The 14,346-nt window shown below is 42.0% G+C and overlaps 1 protein-coding gene across 1 annotated transcript; it reads right to left on the bottom strand.

The window, feature by feature from the left end:
* Positions 1–713: 713 nt before the first annotated feature.
* On the bottom strand, positions 714–11,430 carry klf15 (Kruppel like factor 15). The gene is made up of 3 exons (XM_030777774.1): positions 11,279–11,430; positions 7,787–9,326; positions 714–2,746 (listed from the first exon to the last, which is right to left on the bottom strand). Exons 2-3 carry the CDS (start codon positions 9,100–9,102, stop codon positions 2,578–2,580), a joined length of 1,485 nt encoding a protein of 494 aa, XP_030633634.1. The 5' UTR covers positions 9,103–9,326; positions 11,279–11,430; the 3' UTR covers positions 714–2,577.
* Positions 11,431–14,346: the final 2,916 nt, after the last annotated feature.

Here is a 14,346-nt window from a genome sequence, read left to right as displayed (position 1 = left end):
AGGGAACCACATGTTCAGTATTAGCCCGCTCAGAACAGCTTTGTTCTAAGGTTTCTCAGAAACATCATTTTTACCAGAGTGCTAAAGCATAACCGGGGAGAAAGACATTCAAAATCATGCATACCTGTTACCCAATCAGTCGAGAAGCTGATATATTCTTGGATTGATGGAGACTTCAGGAATATGTTAAGAACTCAGATGTGCAAACACTGATTTGCCAACATGGTCTGATTATGTAAAACTGCAGCATTTTGTTCCAGCTTTTTCTTAATGAGTGTTAACTCATGGGTTACTCTGCTTTCAGAAGTGTCTAGTTATTTTGTTAGTCACATAACTTGTGAAAATAGATGCTAGCTCTTTTGTTTTTGTACCTTTAGATATGATGTGTATCATTTGACAGCGTATTCACATTAATGAATTTAATGTTCAGCATTCGTATCTGGCTTTCAGTCATACTTTCTGTTCCAACATGGAGCATTGCCAAGTTTTCTAAGAACAGAATTGTGATTGTTTTGGAATATCTGCCCTGAATGTCTGAATCGTCAGTCTATGTGGCAAAAGTTCAAACACAGGAAAATCTTCCTTTAGGCAGTTGTTTTGAAACACATATTTGAACCCAAGACATCTTGTCAGTATCAGACATCCAATATAAATGAACACACAGATAACTTAGGAGTACAAGCTCAAAGCCAATGATGACAAAGACAAAGACATTTTTTTCACATTTTATTAGTAAATGCATGTTGTGTACAACAAAGGAAAAAAATATATAATATTTTCATATGTGCTGAAATGTTATGTTAAGTACATGTTTAGGGTTACACTAGAACTTTTCACAACCACAGTATTTCTTTTTCTTTTTTTCAAGAATCTTTCTGGTCTTCTTCTGATGCATCTATGTACAATTCCCTTTATTTACATACATTCATAGGATGTGGTTTCAAAACACCTGTATATAAACAAGCATTTCATTACAACTCAACATTTAGAATGGAAGGAATGCTGTGATGTACATATCTGTGTACCCCCTTTTTTTTGATAACATAATAAACACGTATGGATGCCAATTTTCACCCATACTCCGTTTACAACACAAAACTTAACAACGTTTCAAAGCAGGACAGCCAAAACGTTACACAAATCAACTATGGCCTCAACTCAATTGCCTATGACTTCAAGAGGGAGAGAAGCACCTCAATTCACCTACGGACGTTTGCACATTGGTGGTTATTCCAGTAACAAGTTGGATTACTCTTTGAGGCAGACTTGTGTCAGAAGAGGAAAAAGCGAGACAAAACAAGCAATCAAAGCAAAGAAAAAAAAAGAAGAAATATTTGGTTCGATGACCAGACATGCTTAGCCAAGTTACAGAAATGAATTCTTTCCTCTTTCTCCAAATTTTCCTTTTCAGATCCATCAATCAATGAATACAGGGTTTTTCCGAACTGATCACAAACCCTAGACTTAACACACAAGGGTTTCACCGGCTCGGGCTGGAATCAGCTCTATCAAGCAGCATAGTGTCAGATAGAAAATGAACCTGCAGTGTGCACAGGCTAATTAGCACCAAACCCAAGACCCTTTAATAGCTTACATACAACACAGCTGAGAGAAGGCCAGAGAGAAGACAACAAAAACACAGTATGGCTATAAGGAGTCAATAATTAAAAAAAAAGTTTGTGTGTTTTTTTTTGTTTTGTTTTTTTAAAAAAAGCAGAAAGCTTTAAAAACAATACAAAATAGATTTTAAAAACCCAACACTGATTAAAGGCCATTTTATACATATAGACAAGGATAATCAAAACTGTGCGCTCTCATTGTGTTGCGTTTCAATTTTTTTTTTTTCGTTTTATTTGCATTTGTATAGCTCTATTACTTGCGTTATTATATAGGTCAATTAGCCAAGAGCTGTTTTTCAGAACCTGTGTCTGAAGCTTACCGTATCAAGCTTATATACTGTCAGTAGTTTATGTACTGATTGCAATTGTCCTCATTCCCCCAAACTGATGACATCAGTATGTTTAATGAGTGATGTAGTTACCTGGTCACCATGGCAACGTGTCATGGTCCAGCATGGAAAAATTACAAAAACAAGTTCCAGTTAAAGTTGAACCTCTTTAAAAGGCAAAGGATAATACGTTTCAACCCAAATGTGTTGAATGAAAGGCAGTTCACCACCTCATTAAAAATCAAAGCTTTGACTATTCCTCCACTGATTGTATAGTTTAGCTTTTAAATAATAAAAGCCGATCATATTTTCAATCAAAAAACAAGAAATTACGTCATAAAATAAAAACGAAGCTACAAAACACACAACCATGAAACACAGGGCATGAGCTTCAGAGAGGACACTGACTGCTTCTCTCTCTGCTTTAGATTGGTATAATAAGTTACCACAGGACACATACACACACACACACACACAGTTTTGTGCTTTCATGTCCACAAACACACACATACTGAACACTCTCTCTCTCTTTCCTTTTCTCTCTCTCTCTCTCTCTCTCTCTCTCTCTCTCTCTCTCTCTCTGCGGCCCTGGTCTCTGTCCATAGGTGAGTTTTTGAGGGGTCAGATTATCAGGCAGTGGTGCGCATTGTCCGGCTACTTCGTGGAAAGCGGTGAACCTTGATGTGTTTTGACAGGTGGTCACTTCGGGCGAACTTCTTTTCACAAACAGGACACTGGTATGGCTTCACTCCAGAGTGAGAACGCCGATGACGGGATAGCTCATCTGACCGGGAAAACCTGAAAAACAGAGAGATGGTGGGGTAGATTCATTAAAAAAAAGCCAAAACAAAACACAGAAACATTTCTCTTTTTTTTTTAGACAAAACCTCCCAAAAGACACGTTATATAACATAACTAGGTAAAATCCTACAAAATCCCAAATTTATTCATTTTGAAACCAACAGAAGAACAGGTCACATATAAGTACTTTGCATGTTTCCAAACGGCAATATTAAAGAGATTCAAGAGGAGTAAGCACTTAGCAGAGTGATATAATTTAGGGCTACACATACTATCAGAACCATTCATCTCTGTTTGCCTGACTGGAACCAACTCGGCCATGTACAGTTAAGATAAAAGCTAACAGATAGCGTGTTCTGTTCATACAAACAGAGACATAATGCTCATGCGGGCCAAGTCTATTTAGCTTAAATATTACCAGCAAAACCTCTTAATCTTTCAATGAGATACTGCTTATCTTTCAATGAAACATAAACACAGTTTTCGCCCGCTGAATGTTCAATCTCTGATCAGTGTAATGAGTGAACATGATCTCTTCAGGAACCTGCCTGAGAAGCTCGCACCAATCTGACACTTATAAAACACAGGTTAACTATAGTTCTGTTTCTGAGTGTGTGTGTGTGTGTGTGTGTTTGTCAGTTAGTCCTGAGAGATAAGAAACAATAGTCTTTCCAACAGAGAAGAGCTGAAAAGACAGGAGACAGCCACACTGGGCCAAGTTCTTTTGAGAAAATGGATATTACATAAGAACAAAAGAATAATAAAACGATGGGGACAGATACAGTTCAGTTCACAGAATGAGACAAACATATGAACCAAAATGCAAAATGAGTGCCAGCGTGATTCAATCTTTTTTGCTTTTACTGCATACTAAACTTCTGTAACCGCACTGGTCGAAAACATTGTGACAGGAAAGCTTTTCCTCGACAGCAGAAGAATGGCTGCGTTAAAAGTGCCTTGTCTGGATGCCAAGAGGCCTTCTCTGCAGTCGCCATACAAACAGGATGTGTCCTTAACCAGCAGGGTGATGTGTGTGCTGCTTCTCAATGTAAAGGGCCAAACAAATCCTTTAGGCTTGAGAGTAATGTGTATGAGAGGACCCTCAAACTCATTCATTACTTTAATGAGTCAATTAAGACTTGTTGTGTGGTAATTACTGGCATATTGACCCCGCAGTGCCTTGAGAATTAATGTAATGTTATATAATTTACATTTTCAGTCCCCACACACTATCACTGTGCTGCCATTCATATGGTGCAGGATGTATTGAACGCTTTGACCGGTTTGATGGGAATACACCATACCTCAGTGCCTCAAAAGACTATTGTTTCTTGAACAGTTGGGATAGTAGACAATCAGTGGGAATAATGAACAAACCCAGAGTAATGTAAAGCATGTTTGTACAGTACATTTGAACCGATATGCAGATATAAGGGTTTAACCACACACATATGCCTGTTCAGCTCTCTCCACATCTTGTCCTCATTACCAGTGCAGAGCTGTGGTGCTAAGCTCTCTGGGCTCTGTGTGGTCTCTCTTTCTCTTTCTCTCTCTTTCTCCCTCTCCCCCTCTCCCTCTCTCTCTCTCTCTCTCCCTCTCTCTCCCTCTCTCTCCTTTCCCCCTCTGTGTGGACCCTTCTCCCTTGAAGTCACAGAGAAAAACTTTGTTACACTGTTAGTGTAGAGCATGTAGTACAACTACACAAGGTTTGTACTCCTAACTCAACCTCACCCCCCAAAGTGAGATACAAACCGAGGAGACTCTACTTTTCATGCCTTTCATTAGAGTGGAAAAAGTGCAAGGTAGCAGATATATGTGTGTGTGTCTGTGTGTGTGTGTGTGTGTGTGTGTGTGAGAGAGAGAGAGAGAGAGAGAGAGAGAGAGTTTAAGCTCCCGAACTCCTGTGGTTTGTCTGAGCATGGTACAGAATTCATATAAGTGTGTGTGTGCGTGTGTGTGTGTGTGTGCATGTGTGTGTACCTTTGTTTTCTCAGGCGTGCGAGTAGCATAGACGTTCCAGTCTCACAGTCATGGTAACTATTCAGCACACTGTCTTTGTCCACATAATGACATGGACACTTTTCCTCTGAGAAATGTGTGCTCACTTAAACCGGCTCTGTCTTTGTCTCTCTCTCGCTCTCTCTCTCTCTTTCTCTCTCTCACTCTCATTTGACCATCCTTTTAAAATACAACTAAAAAGTTACACATACTTTGCAACCATTCTCATTCTATTTGTTTCAATCTATTTGTTTTCCAAATTTAATTTCCTTTTTCTTTTCTTTCTCTCTTTCTTTCTTTCTTTCTTTCTTTCTCATGTTGTTGGAAACATACTAATCTGACCTATTTTTCTCACTTTCACCATTTCTCCACCTTCTCTCTCTCCCTCTATCTCCCTCTTATTCTCTCTGTCTCTCTGTTCTAGCTCACTAATCTAAGTCTTGTCTTTTATCTGATGACAGGAGCTCTTTGTTTGCTACAGACTCATGGCTTGGGAAACAACTCCTCTTCCCTGCTACACAATGCATTAGTCTGAAAATATACTCATTCATTTTAGTCCTGCAATACATCACTGCAAATTTAATCTGCTGCATCATTTCGACTTGACAGACACCACAGAACTAACTGATTCATGACTACTACCACACGTGAATAGAGAGTTTCGTTTTGTGCATTTTGGCACTCTAGAGAAACAAATGCAATATTATAAAAGTAATATGGGACTAGCAAAGACACAGATCCATAATATGAAATGCAAGGAGATCAGTGGTATCTTTATTGCTCTAAGTATTTCAGATTGAGGTGTTGTCAGTGGCTGCCTATGTGGAGTGACAGCCACACTGATATGAGTAATAAGAAAAGTGACAGATTCTCACTACTGCATTGATGGATTACCAGGCTTACTCAAGACCACAGACACAGCTGCTGTCTTGCTTTGCAAAAGGGCATCTGGAGTTTTCTCTTTTCCTCAGGCTCATACACACACACACACACACACACACACACACACTCACGGCTCCATTCACAGAGACATGTCTGTCACACTTGTGGCTGTGCCTAAACTTGCACTTTGATTTTATCACATAGGTACTGAGAGTACAGACAGAATCCATACTAACTGTACTCAGCCTATCTACAGCACTGCTTAATGTCACACACACACACACACACACACACACACACATTAGAAACACTATTTTACTATATTATCTTATTCTTGTAATTGTTTTAGCATTGCTCCACTGGTCATTCTCTCTGTTTCTTTCACACCCATACACACACACATTAAGAAGTTAGAGGGTGTCACTTTTCAGCTAAGTGCTGTTTTACAGCTTCATTCTGAAGGCAACAGCCACAGAACAAACTAAATGACACTTGCATGTGCGCATGCGCACTCACTCACTCACACACACACACACACACACACACACACACACACACACACACACACAATTATAGACCACACAGCTGCCCGGTTCGGACAGGCGACAGCAGCAGTCGTACACATGTGACCTCAAACCACATGCTGCATCCCCGTTTCGTTTTACACAGGGTAGGGAATAACACTCTGTGTCATCACATGCCACACATCTCTCCTCCGTATCACTCTCTTCAGTTGCTTTTCACTTTCTCTACATCTCTCACTCACCCTGTCTCTCTATTCACACATCACTGCCTGTCTCCTTCATTAGCACACTGCCTCCTTGCCGCATTTAAACATCCACTGAAAAGTAATGGCAAATTAGACCCCACGACACAAGACGGGACTACAGAGTTAGACATCTTAATTTTTTATCCTTATAGAGTTTCCCTCCACTGTTTTATCAATCTCATTATCTACCTGCTTTAAGGTTGCACATGGAGGTGAGTGTTTTTAAGAGAGGAATCTAACTCATCTGAAAGCAATGTGCCAACATACATCGGTCTCCAAGGCATAAAGCATTCCAGGATCTGGTTTCTGGGAGGCATTTCCTGGTCTAAGGTAATTTCTTCTACCCTCCTGTGTTAGAACTCAGTACATGACTGACAGACCATGAATGAACTAGTGTGAGAGTTCACTTGCTATGTCTAAAAGAGATAAGATGAAATGTGCCCCTTCCCTTTAAAAAAACCCCAAATTAACATTCTGAAAAGGTACGTGTTTTTAAAGAGGAAAGAGGAGTCGAGATCAAACCAGCCATGTTTTTTTTTTTTTTCGCCCAACAAAGTTTCTCTCGGACTCACTGGAGAGTTGGGCTATGTGTGAGAGAGGGAGCTGTAGTCCAGTGACCTGGAAGGGAATGTGCTTCCCACACAAAAGTATCTTGTGGAATTCTAATAGATGGTCTTGCTTGGATCTGACTGTCCGTAGAGAGGCGGTCACAGTTTTCCCAAAACATGTCCTATAAATCACTCAGGTGGTCAAGACAAGAATTTGCTGGATGCGTAAAACCACCGGTTTTGACTGACCGCTGATAATTGGAGAAAAAGAAAACGTGTTCAGACGACACATCATGGGGAGGAGAAAAGACGTTTCGGGGCCTCCTGGTTTGACTCAAACATGGCCCACCAGTGAAATTCTTTAAAATGAAATTCTTTAGTTCTGTAATTCTTTAGGCTCCAGCACGCCCCTAATTAGGATAAGCAGCTTGGAAAATGAATGAATGAATGAATGAAGTTTAAACGAAGAAAACACCCTTTTGGACACACTAAATTAATGTTTCATCAATGGTACTATGAATGAAACTTTTGAGTGCATTCCTCTGTTTCACCATACAGTAATATAAATCTCAGCTTCCTCTGCGGTAAAGCTGCGAATCTTGAGTTGTATATGTGACCATGTGAAATAGACTTGCCTACTGTATAGAAGTTCAAAGTAGAGCCTGTAACAGACTGCAGAACCTCTAAACTAGCCATGCCAGAAACTGGTGGCATCTTTTTAAGTACCAGAACATGCCATTTGGTTGACGATGTGTAAGTGACCCTGACAGACAGACAGACAGACAGACAGGCCGAGAGACACACATACACACACAGACAGACAGATCAACACAATCTCACCTCCATCCACAGCCAGGCCAGGTGCAGGCAAAGGGTTTCTCCCCTGTGTGTCTCCTCAGGTGGGCTTTTAAATGACTACTCTTTGTGTACATCTTGGCACACCCTGGGAAAGTGCACTTGTGCATTTTGATAAGATCTGCCACTGGATTCTTCTGGAACTTCTGGGCTCCTCCTACCAGTAGCCCACCTTGCATGCCACCAAGTCCCCCATTTTCCCCTCCAAGTCCTACTGGCTTTGCAGCGATGGGTACAGGCGCGATTCTCACAAATTTGGATGAGACGTTAATACTGGTTGGTGTTGATGATGGGGTGGGGGGTGAGGGGAGGAGCTGGGGCACAAGGGCGAAGGTTTGTCCCTGGATGTTGACCAGCAGCTGGGCTATTTTGATGTCTGTGGCTGAGACGGAAGGCTGCGTGGTGGAGGAGGCCGCACTGGGTCCCTGATTTTCCTGTTTGATCTGGATTGGCTGGATCTGGAGTATAACTGGCATCCCTGCGTTGCCGCCGTTAGCACCACTAGCATCACCATTGCTGCCGCTGTCTCCCACTACAGGCTTTACCTGGGCCTCCGTTGAGCGTACGCTTGCATCCGGCCGATTCTGTGTGCTTTTGGTCCCGGTTCCACTGGCAGCGTTGGCAGTAACCGTAGCAACCGGAACTGTTTGGTCTGAATGCTGCTGAGATGTGGACATGCTGGTCTCCTGCACTCCGGGCAAGGCCTCCTCTCCAACCTCCACCCCCATTCCCAGCCCCAGGTCTGGCTCTAGGTCCAGACCCATGGCTGAGCTGTCATCCTTCAGCTCAGACTTCATGGACACCATTCCTTCCATGTTCTCCTCCAGGAATTCCTCTATTTCCTCCAAGGTTGGCTGGAAGGGCCCTACTGTTGCTTCCTCCATGTCTGAGGAGGACCAGACGGGGAAGTCAAAACTCTCCTCTTTCACGGGATCTCTCCGGGAGTCCCAGAGGATGCTGGCCAAAGGCACTGGGGTCACCGCATTTGCCCCAGTATTGGCCGCTGAACCACTGGGTCCACCGAGAGAAGTCTGGGACAATAGAAAATCGAGGATGCTGTCTTGGCTCTCTGCGCTCGATGAACTACCATAGCTGGAACTGAGAACCTGGGAATCCGGTGACGAGCACGAACGCAGGCTGGACGCATCGCTGAGGTCATCCTCTGAGAAAGGTGAGGGCATCACCTGATATGTCCCTGAGTCCGTTACCATCTCTGATAGATGATAGCCTTCAGGTGAGGTGGGCTCGACGCCACTGTAGGACAAGAAGTTCTCCTCGCTTAGAAGAGAATGATCCACCATTCCCTGTACTTCACTCCTTGATGTCCGAAAATTGCACTCGCCACTGTTTTTTCACGCTATTTCAGCGTTTGCACGTTAGCTGCTCAGCAGGTTTCTCTCAGTCTCCAAGGAGGTGACTGAACCCGGTGAAGGGTTTCTGTAACCAATCCCTTTCTTTTACAGAGAATTTAAATTCTCAGTTTGGAGCGTTTTTGTTTTGATGCTCCAGAAACTCCAGGTTGCGTCTATAGACAAAAAGAGAATGAGACAATTAATGAGTGAGTGACAAAGTGTGTATACTATACAGAATACTATACTCCAAACTCCATTGGCCAACACATATCTAGGTATAGGTCTTACAGCTTAATCTGAAACCAGTGAAAATGTCACGTCATTCTAAATTCATCTAAAAATCCAGTACACAAATGTGTCATTGACGGCAAGTTTGCAGGAAGCCCGAATTGGATTGTCACAAGAGGATCAAATGATTGACTCAATAATGTGTGTTTAATGATCAAGCTTCACTTATGCATTTCATTTTTTTATCTATGTAATCTATCTATCTATTTATCTATCTATCTATCTATTTTTGAAACGAGCGCACACATACACAGAGAGGTAATGACTTCTGGAAAAGTCATCGAAGTCAAAAAACCAGGCTGTAAGTAGCTCGTGAGGTAGTATAAATCTTTCGCCTATCCCTTGATCTGCCAAAGTCGTGACACAGGTTCTGCGACGGAGACTCTATGCTAGCGTATGCAGAATATGACATTCTGCGTGTTTCCATTCTAAGTATGCACGCCCTTAGCGTGCAAACGCGTCTTCGGGCGGCCTTTCAAAGAGTGTTCTCGACACAGCAGCGTTCCTTCTTTCCAGTATGTCATGGTCGACAAGACTAAAAATAACTCACTTTAAAATCCACGCCATCTATTCTATCATTATTTGCAAGGTTAATTTACAGATATTTCTTAAATGTTTCGAATCTAATTTGCTGATAAGTTTTCACCGCAGGTATTAGTCAACTCTCCAGAAAAGTCTACTGACACAGAAGTGTTCTATCAAATAAGTCATGTCCCTCTTAATGCAGCGTTGAAGGGTGATACATGGACCTGCATGAAGACAGCAACAGCCTAATACGACGAGACTTTGGGTAATCTGATGGTTTCCAATACACGTCTTCAGACATTAACAATCTTTTAAAAACAGAGGACGCATTCTTAATACGACCAAACTATTGCTTTCCTAGATATTTTTCTTGATTTTGCTTAAGGAAAATGGATGTTGCTGCAAAACCATTTACATTTCATTTGCGCCCTATTGTGGACTTAGTGTTCGTCCCCTCTCAGGGCCCCCAAATATTTTTCCTCCTTCATCCAATGACCTATAGTAACCTCCGAAAGCCACCGAAAAACTGTCAACATGATTAACATAAAAGACCGCACGGGGCAGAAGAGAGCTGTGAACGCTTTTAATAGCGCATAAATCAACCGCATGCGCTACTCAGATCGTCTCCTATCCAATAAATTAACTTTAATCACGTACAAGGATCAGAGGGCGTGAAGTGTTATCGATTATCGCCTCAAATTTACGCACCAGTTACCCGATGTTTTTTTTTTATTCTCTTCTCCAAGATAAGATGAACACGTCATTAATACGTCTTGCAGAATACAGTTGCATTAAATACAAGTAAAATGTCTTAAGGTTTTAAGTGACATTAAAAGTAGCAACATTCCTTGGTTAGGCCGCTAATCAAACAGGTTGAAAAATCTGCGTTTCCATTACAAGTCATATTCCAATAAAACCATCTGTAGATTGTCAGCCTCTAGATGCACATGGATAGATTTTAGATGCGAAACATAAAATGGGGTGTGTTTCTACTTCCCTGTGAGATGACTGTTGAATGACACCTGAAACGATTTATCAGTAACACAACAAATGTATCGTTTTATTGATTTCAGCAATCATACACCATGTGCGCCTCTGCCCTCGTTTCAGAGCACTGCACAACTCTGTCGTTGAACGCATGAGTAGGCACGGCGCTCGAGCTCCTCTCAGCGTAAACATGTTTTCGTCCAAGGCAGCGCATGCTGCAGCATATGGAAGCAGGCAAGGGACTCACGCCCAAGATCGGTTGCAAGACTCCCTAAAGCCAAGTAAAACATCCAGATGAAACCCCGAGTTTAAAATCCTCCCTTACCTTTTTTCAGAGAGCATTTAAAAATCCAGTGAATTAATTCCAAATCCTCTACTTGTCCGTAGTTTAGCAGCGGAGCGGATATCTGTCAGTAATGTGTTTTTTGCCCTTGAGACGCACCGTGTGGCGCTGCTTCGGAATGGCTCGTTGCACGATACTGTAGTTGTACTATATTACTATCACATGACTACCGGAGTGGGTTATAGCAGTGGCAATGAGAGGCAGGCTACGAAGGCTCGTCCCTGATATGCAACGCCATTGGTCGGTGGCGTTGATGGGCTGGTTTTTGCATGTGTCGTCATCAGGAATGCTTCTGCATGTGCGTATGGGTATGAATCCTGGCTGAGGAAAAAATAGGGCCCGTTTCACATGTTTCTTTTCCTTTTCCTTATCTACCTGTTCCCGAGACCACTAACCCGCTTCCATACAGCCATCACTACTTGAGCAAAACCACGATGTCCGATGTGTATGGCCAAATTTGACAGTGTATTGCTGCTTTCCAAGCCGCTCTTCCTATCACTTTGGTTTAAACAGTGTCTCTTCAGCAATTCTCTGTATATTTTTCTGGAAGATTGTAGCATTTTACATTATGAAAAAAACATGAAGTTGCTGTTACAGAGATACAGTCAACACTCAAATGCTGTTGCTGTCATGTCCCATATTCACTCAGGGAGCCAAACCCACTGCAAACACTCCTGAGACAGTGTAGTGTGCCACATGCCATCATGTGACAGGGAAGGTGTTATCCAGTCTTTGAATGTTAAAAAACAAAAACAAAAAAAGTCCCAGCCAAGGCCACCTGGGGGGGGGGGGGGGGGGGTTGGGTTGGTGCACTAAGAGTCAGTGTTTGGGGTCCAACAGTTCAAATAGCCAAGGCTATAACAAGTCAGAAACGATGAGCCCGTTCCAGAAAAGGCAGGGACAAACATTAGTGGACTTGTGCAGTCAGGCAGAAGATGACAGGAAGCCTTGCTTGAGTCCATTGAAATGTTAAAACACACTTGAACGTGCTGTTTGCTTTCTCAGTCAGATGAGAGAAGCTCCATCTCAAGAGTTATTCTGGGCTTTTGGAGCAATTAAGCTTATCCCCATAATTGTCTGGGAGGGTATTTATTCCTCCCCCACACCCAGAGAGGCAAACAAAAATACACTCACATGAGCAAAAGTGGGCTGAGAGAGCCGAAAATGGGCAGAACTTTAGCTGTATATTCTGGTTCTCAGAATTTCCTTTTTTAAAAGCACATCTTTTTTAACCTTACTGTTTCTCAGTTAAGTAAAGCAAACATACCGTGGATATGACTCTTGATTGATGGTTATTATTTTCCATGCTCTGTGTTTGCTCTTAGCACTGCACATGAATATTTGTTGCAGTTCCAAAATAGCTCCAAAAAGGAATAACATCTATCACGACACTTGCTTTGACTTTTCTCTTCAAAATATTTGTCATTTCTTCACTTGACACTGAGAAATTCTGTTTGGCATCTCAGAAAGTGCTTGGACCAGGTGGTCTTGAGCTGGGATCCATTCTGCTGGTCCAAACCTGATGATCACAGGGTGCAAACCCAGACTGATCTCTGTGCAGCACTTATAGAATCACATTCTGCCAAATTTACAGATGTATCTGTGCAGATGCTTTTGCATTTACCCCTCTGAATTTGCAATGCTTCATCTCATTGGGTAAACCCACTGGCAAGTCAGTGTGTCAGGTTTTGAGTGAATCCCTTTTCCATCACTGAACATCAAGTGAATAGCATCAATAAATAAAAAGTAATTCAATAATCCAGATAGATGTGTATTGTATATGTGTGTGTATGTGTACTGTATATGTGTGTATATGTGTACTGTATGTGTGTGTATGTGTACTGTATATGTGTGTATATGTATACTGTATATGTGTGTGTATGTGTACTGTATATGTGTGTATATGTGTACTGTATATGTGTGTGTATGTGTACTGTATATGTGTGTATATGTTTACTGTATGTGTGTGTATATGTGTACTGTATATGTGTGTATGTGTACTGTATATGTGTGTATATGTGTACTGTATATGTGTGTATATGTGTACTGTGTGTGTGTGTATATGTGTACTGTATATGTGTGTGTATGTGGGGGGGGCATTAGGCCTTGCAGTCAGTGATTAAAGACATGTTAACACTGTGTGTTTAGACATGAGAGCTGTTTGAAAAAAGCGTTTCCCTCACCCATGTCGACCTCTCTAATCCACAGATCACACAGCTGTAATGCCTGCTGCTATTGTACCGAGGGCCTAACTCGCGCCTGGATTAGCATCAAGCAGACACAGGGTGGGGGTGAGGGGGGGTGGTGGGGGACCTCCATGCTCTGAGGCAGGATCAGAAAGGCTGTCTGTCCCAGGGATTAGGCCATTACCTTTGGCCCAGTTCCCCTGGTCTCACGGGACAGATGCACTGAGCTCTGAGCAGGACGAGAGGAGTTAAATGCTGTTTTCGTAACATTGAGTCTCACCAAAAATCCGTACGAAGGGGAACAAATTTAATCCAAAAAAAAGAAAAATGGAAATGAAAATATATGTACAAAAATGTTGTTGTTGTAAATTAGAGAAACCTTTTCCTTAAATATCAAAGTAAAACTTTGTCATAAAATATAAGCATCATCACAGGCTTATGAAGGGCCAACAGAACCCCGTCTATACCTGCTTAAAACCCACGACTCAGACCGAGTCATGAGACATGGAGAGTTATGACTGCAATGCTTTCATTTAGAGAAAGTTACAATGTTTTGGTCCTCTGTCGTAATGACTACTGCACTGCATAATCCACTTCTCCTTATAGCATTAGTAGGATTAGCACTCAGGAAGGTTGTTCTAGTTTTTGCTTGTATCTGACATTACCGTCACAGACCATGTTCTACTAAACTGAGGTTAGAAACCCACGCTGGTCACTGAGGTCACTGTTCTCTAAAGCATGCGTTCACCACCTTTCACCCATGACATGGAGCATTATCATGGTGAATGTTAGAACCATAAAATCCCCTCATTACAAGCTCCACAGGACATTCACATCATGGATCTGTGCATCCTGATCCATACA

The sequence above is a fragment of the Chanos chanos genome, chromosome 6, assembly GCF_902362185.1.
Source record: "Chanos chanos chromosome 6, fChaCha1.1, whole genome shotgun sequence".
In the NCBI taxonomy this organism is placed as follows: Eukaryota; Metazoa; Chordata; class Actinopteri; order Gonorynchiformes; family Chanidae; genus Chanos; species Chanos chanos.
Note: the sequence above shows the minus strand (reverse complement) of the source record. Positions and strands in the feature narration are given on the sequence as shown.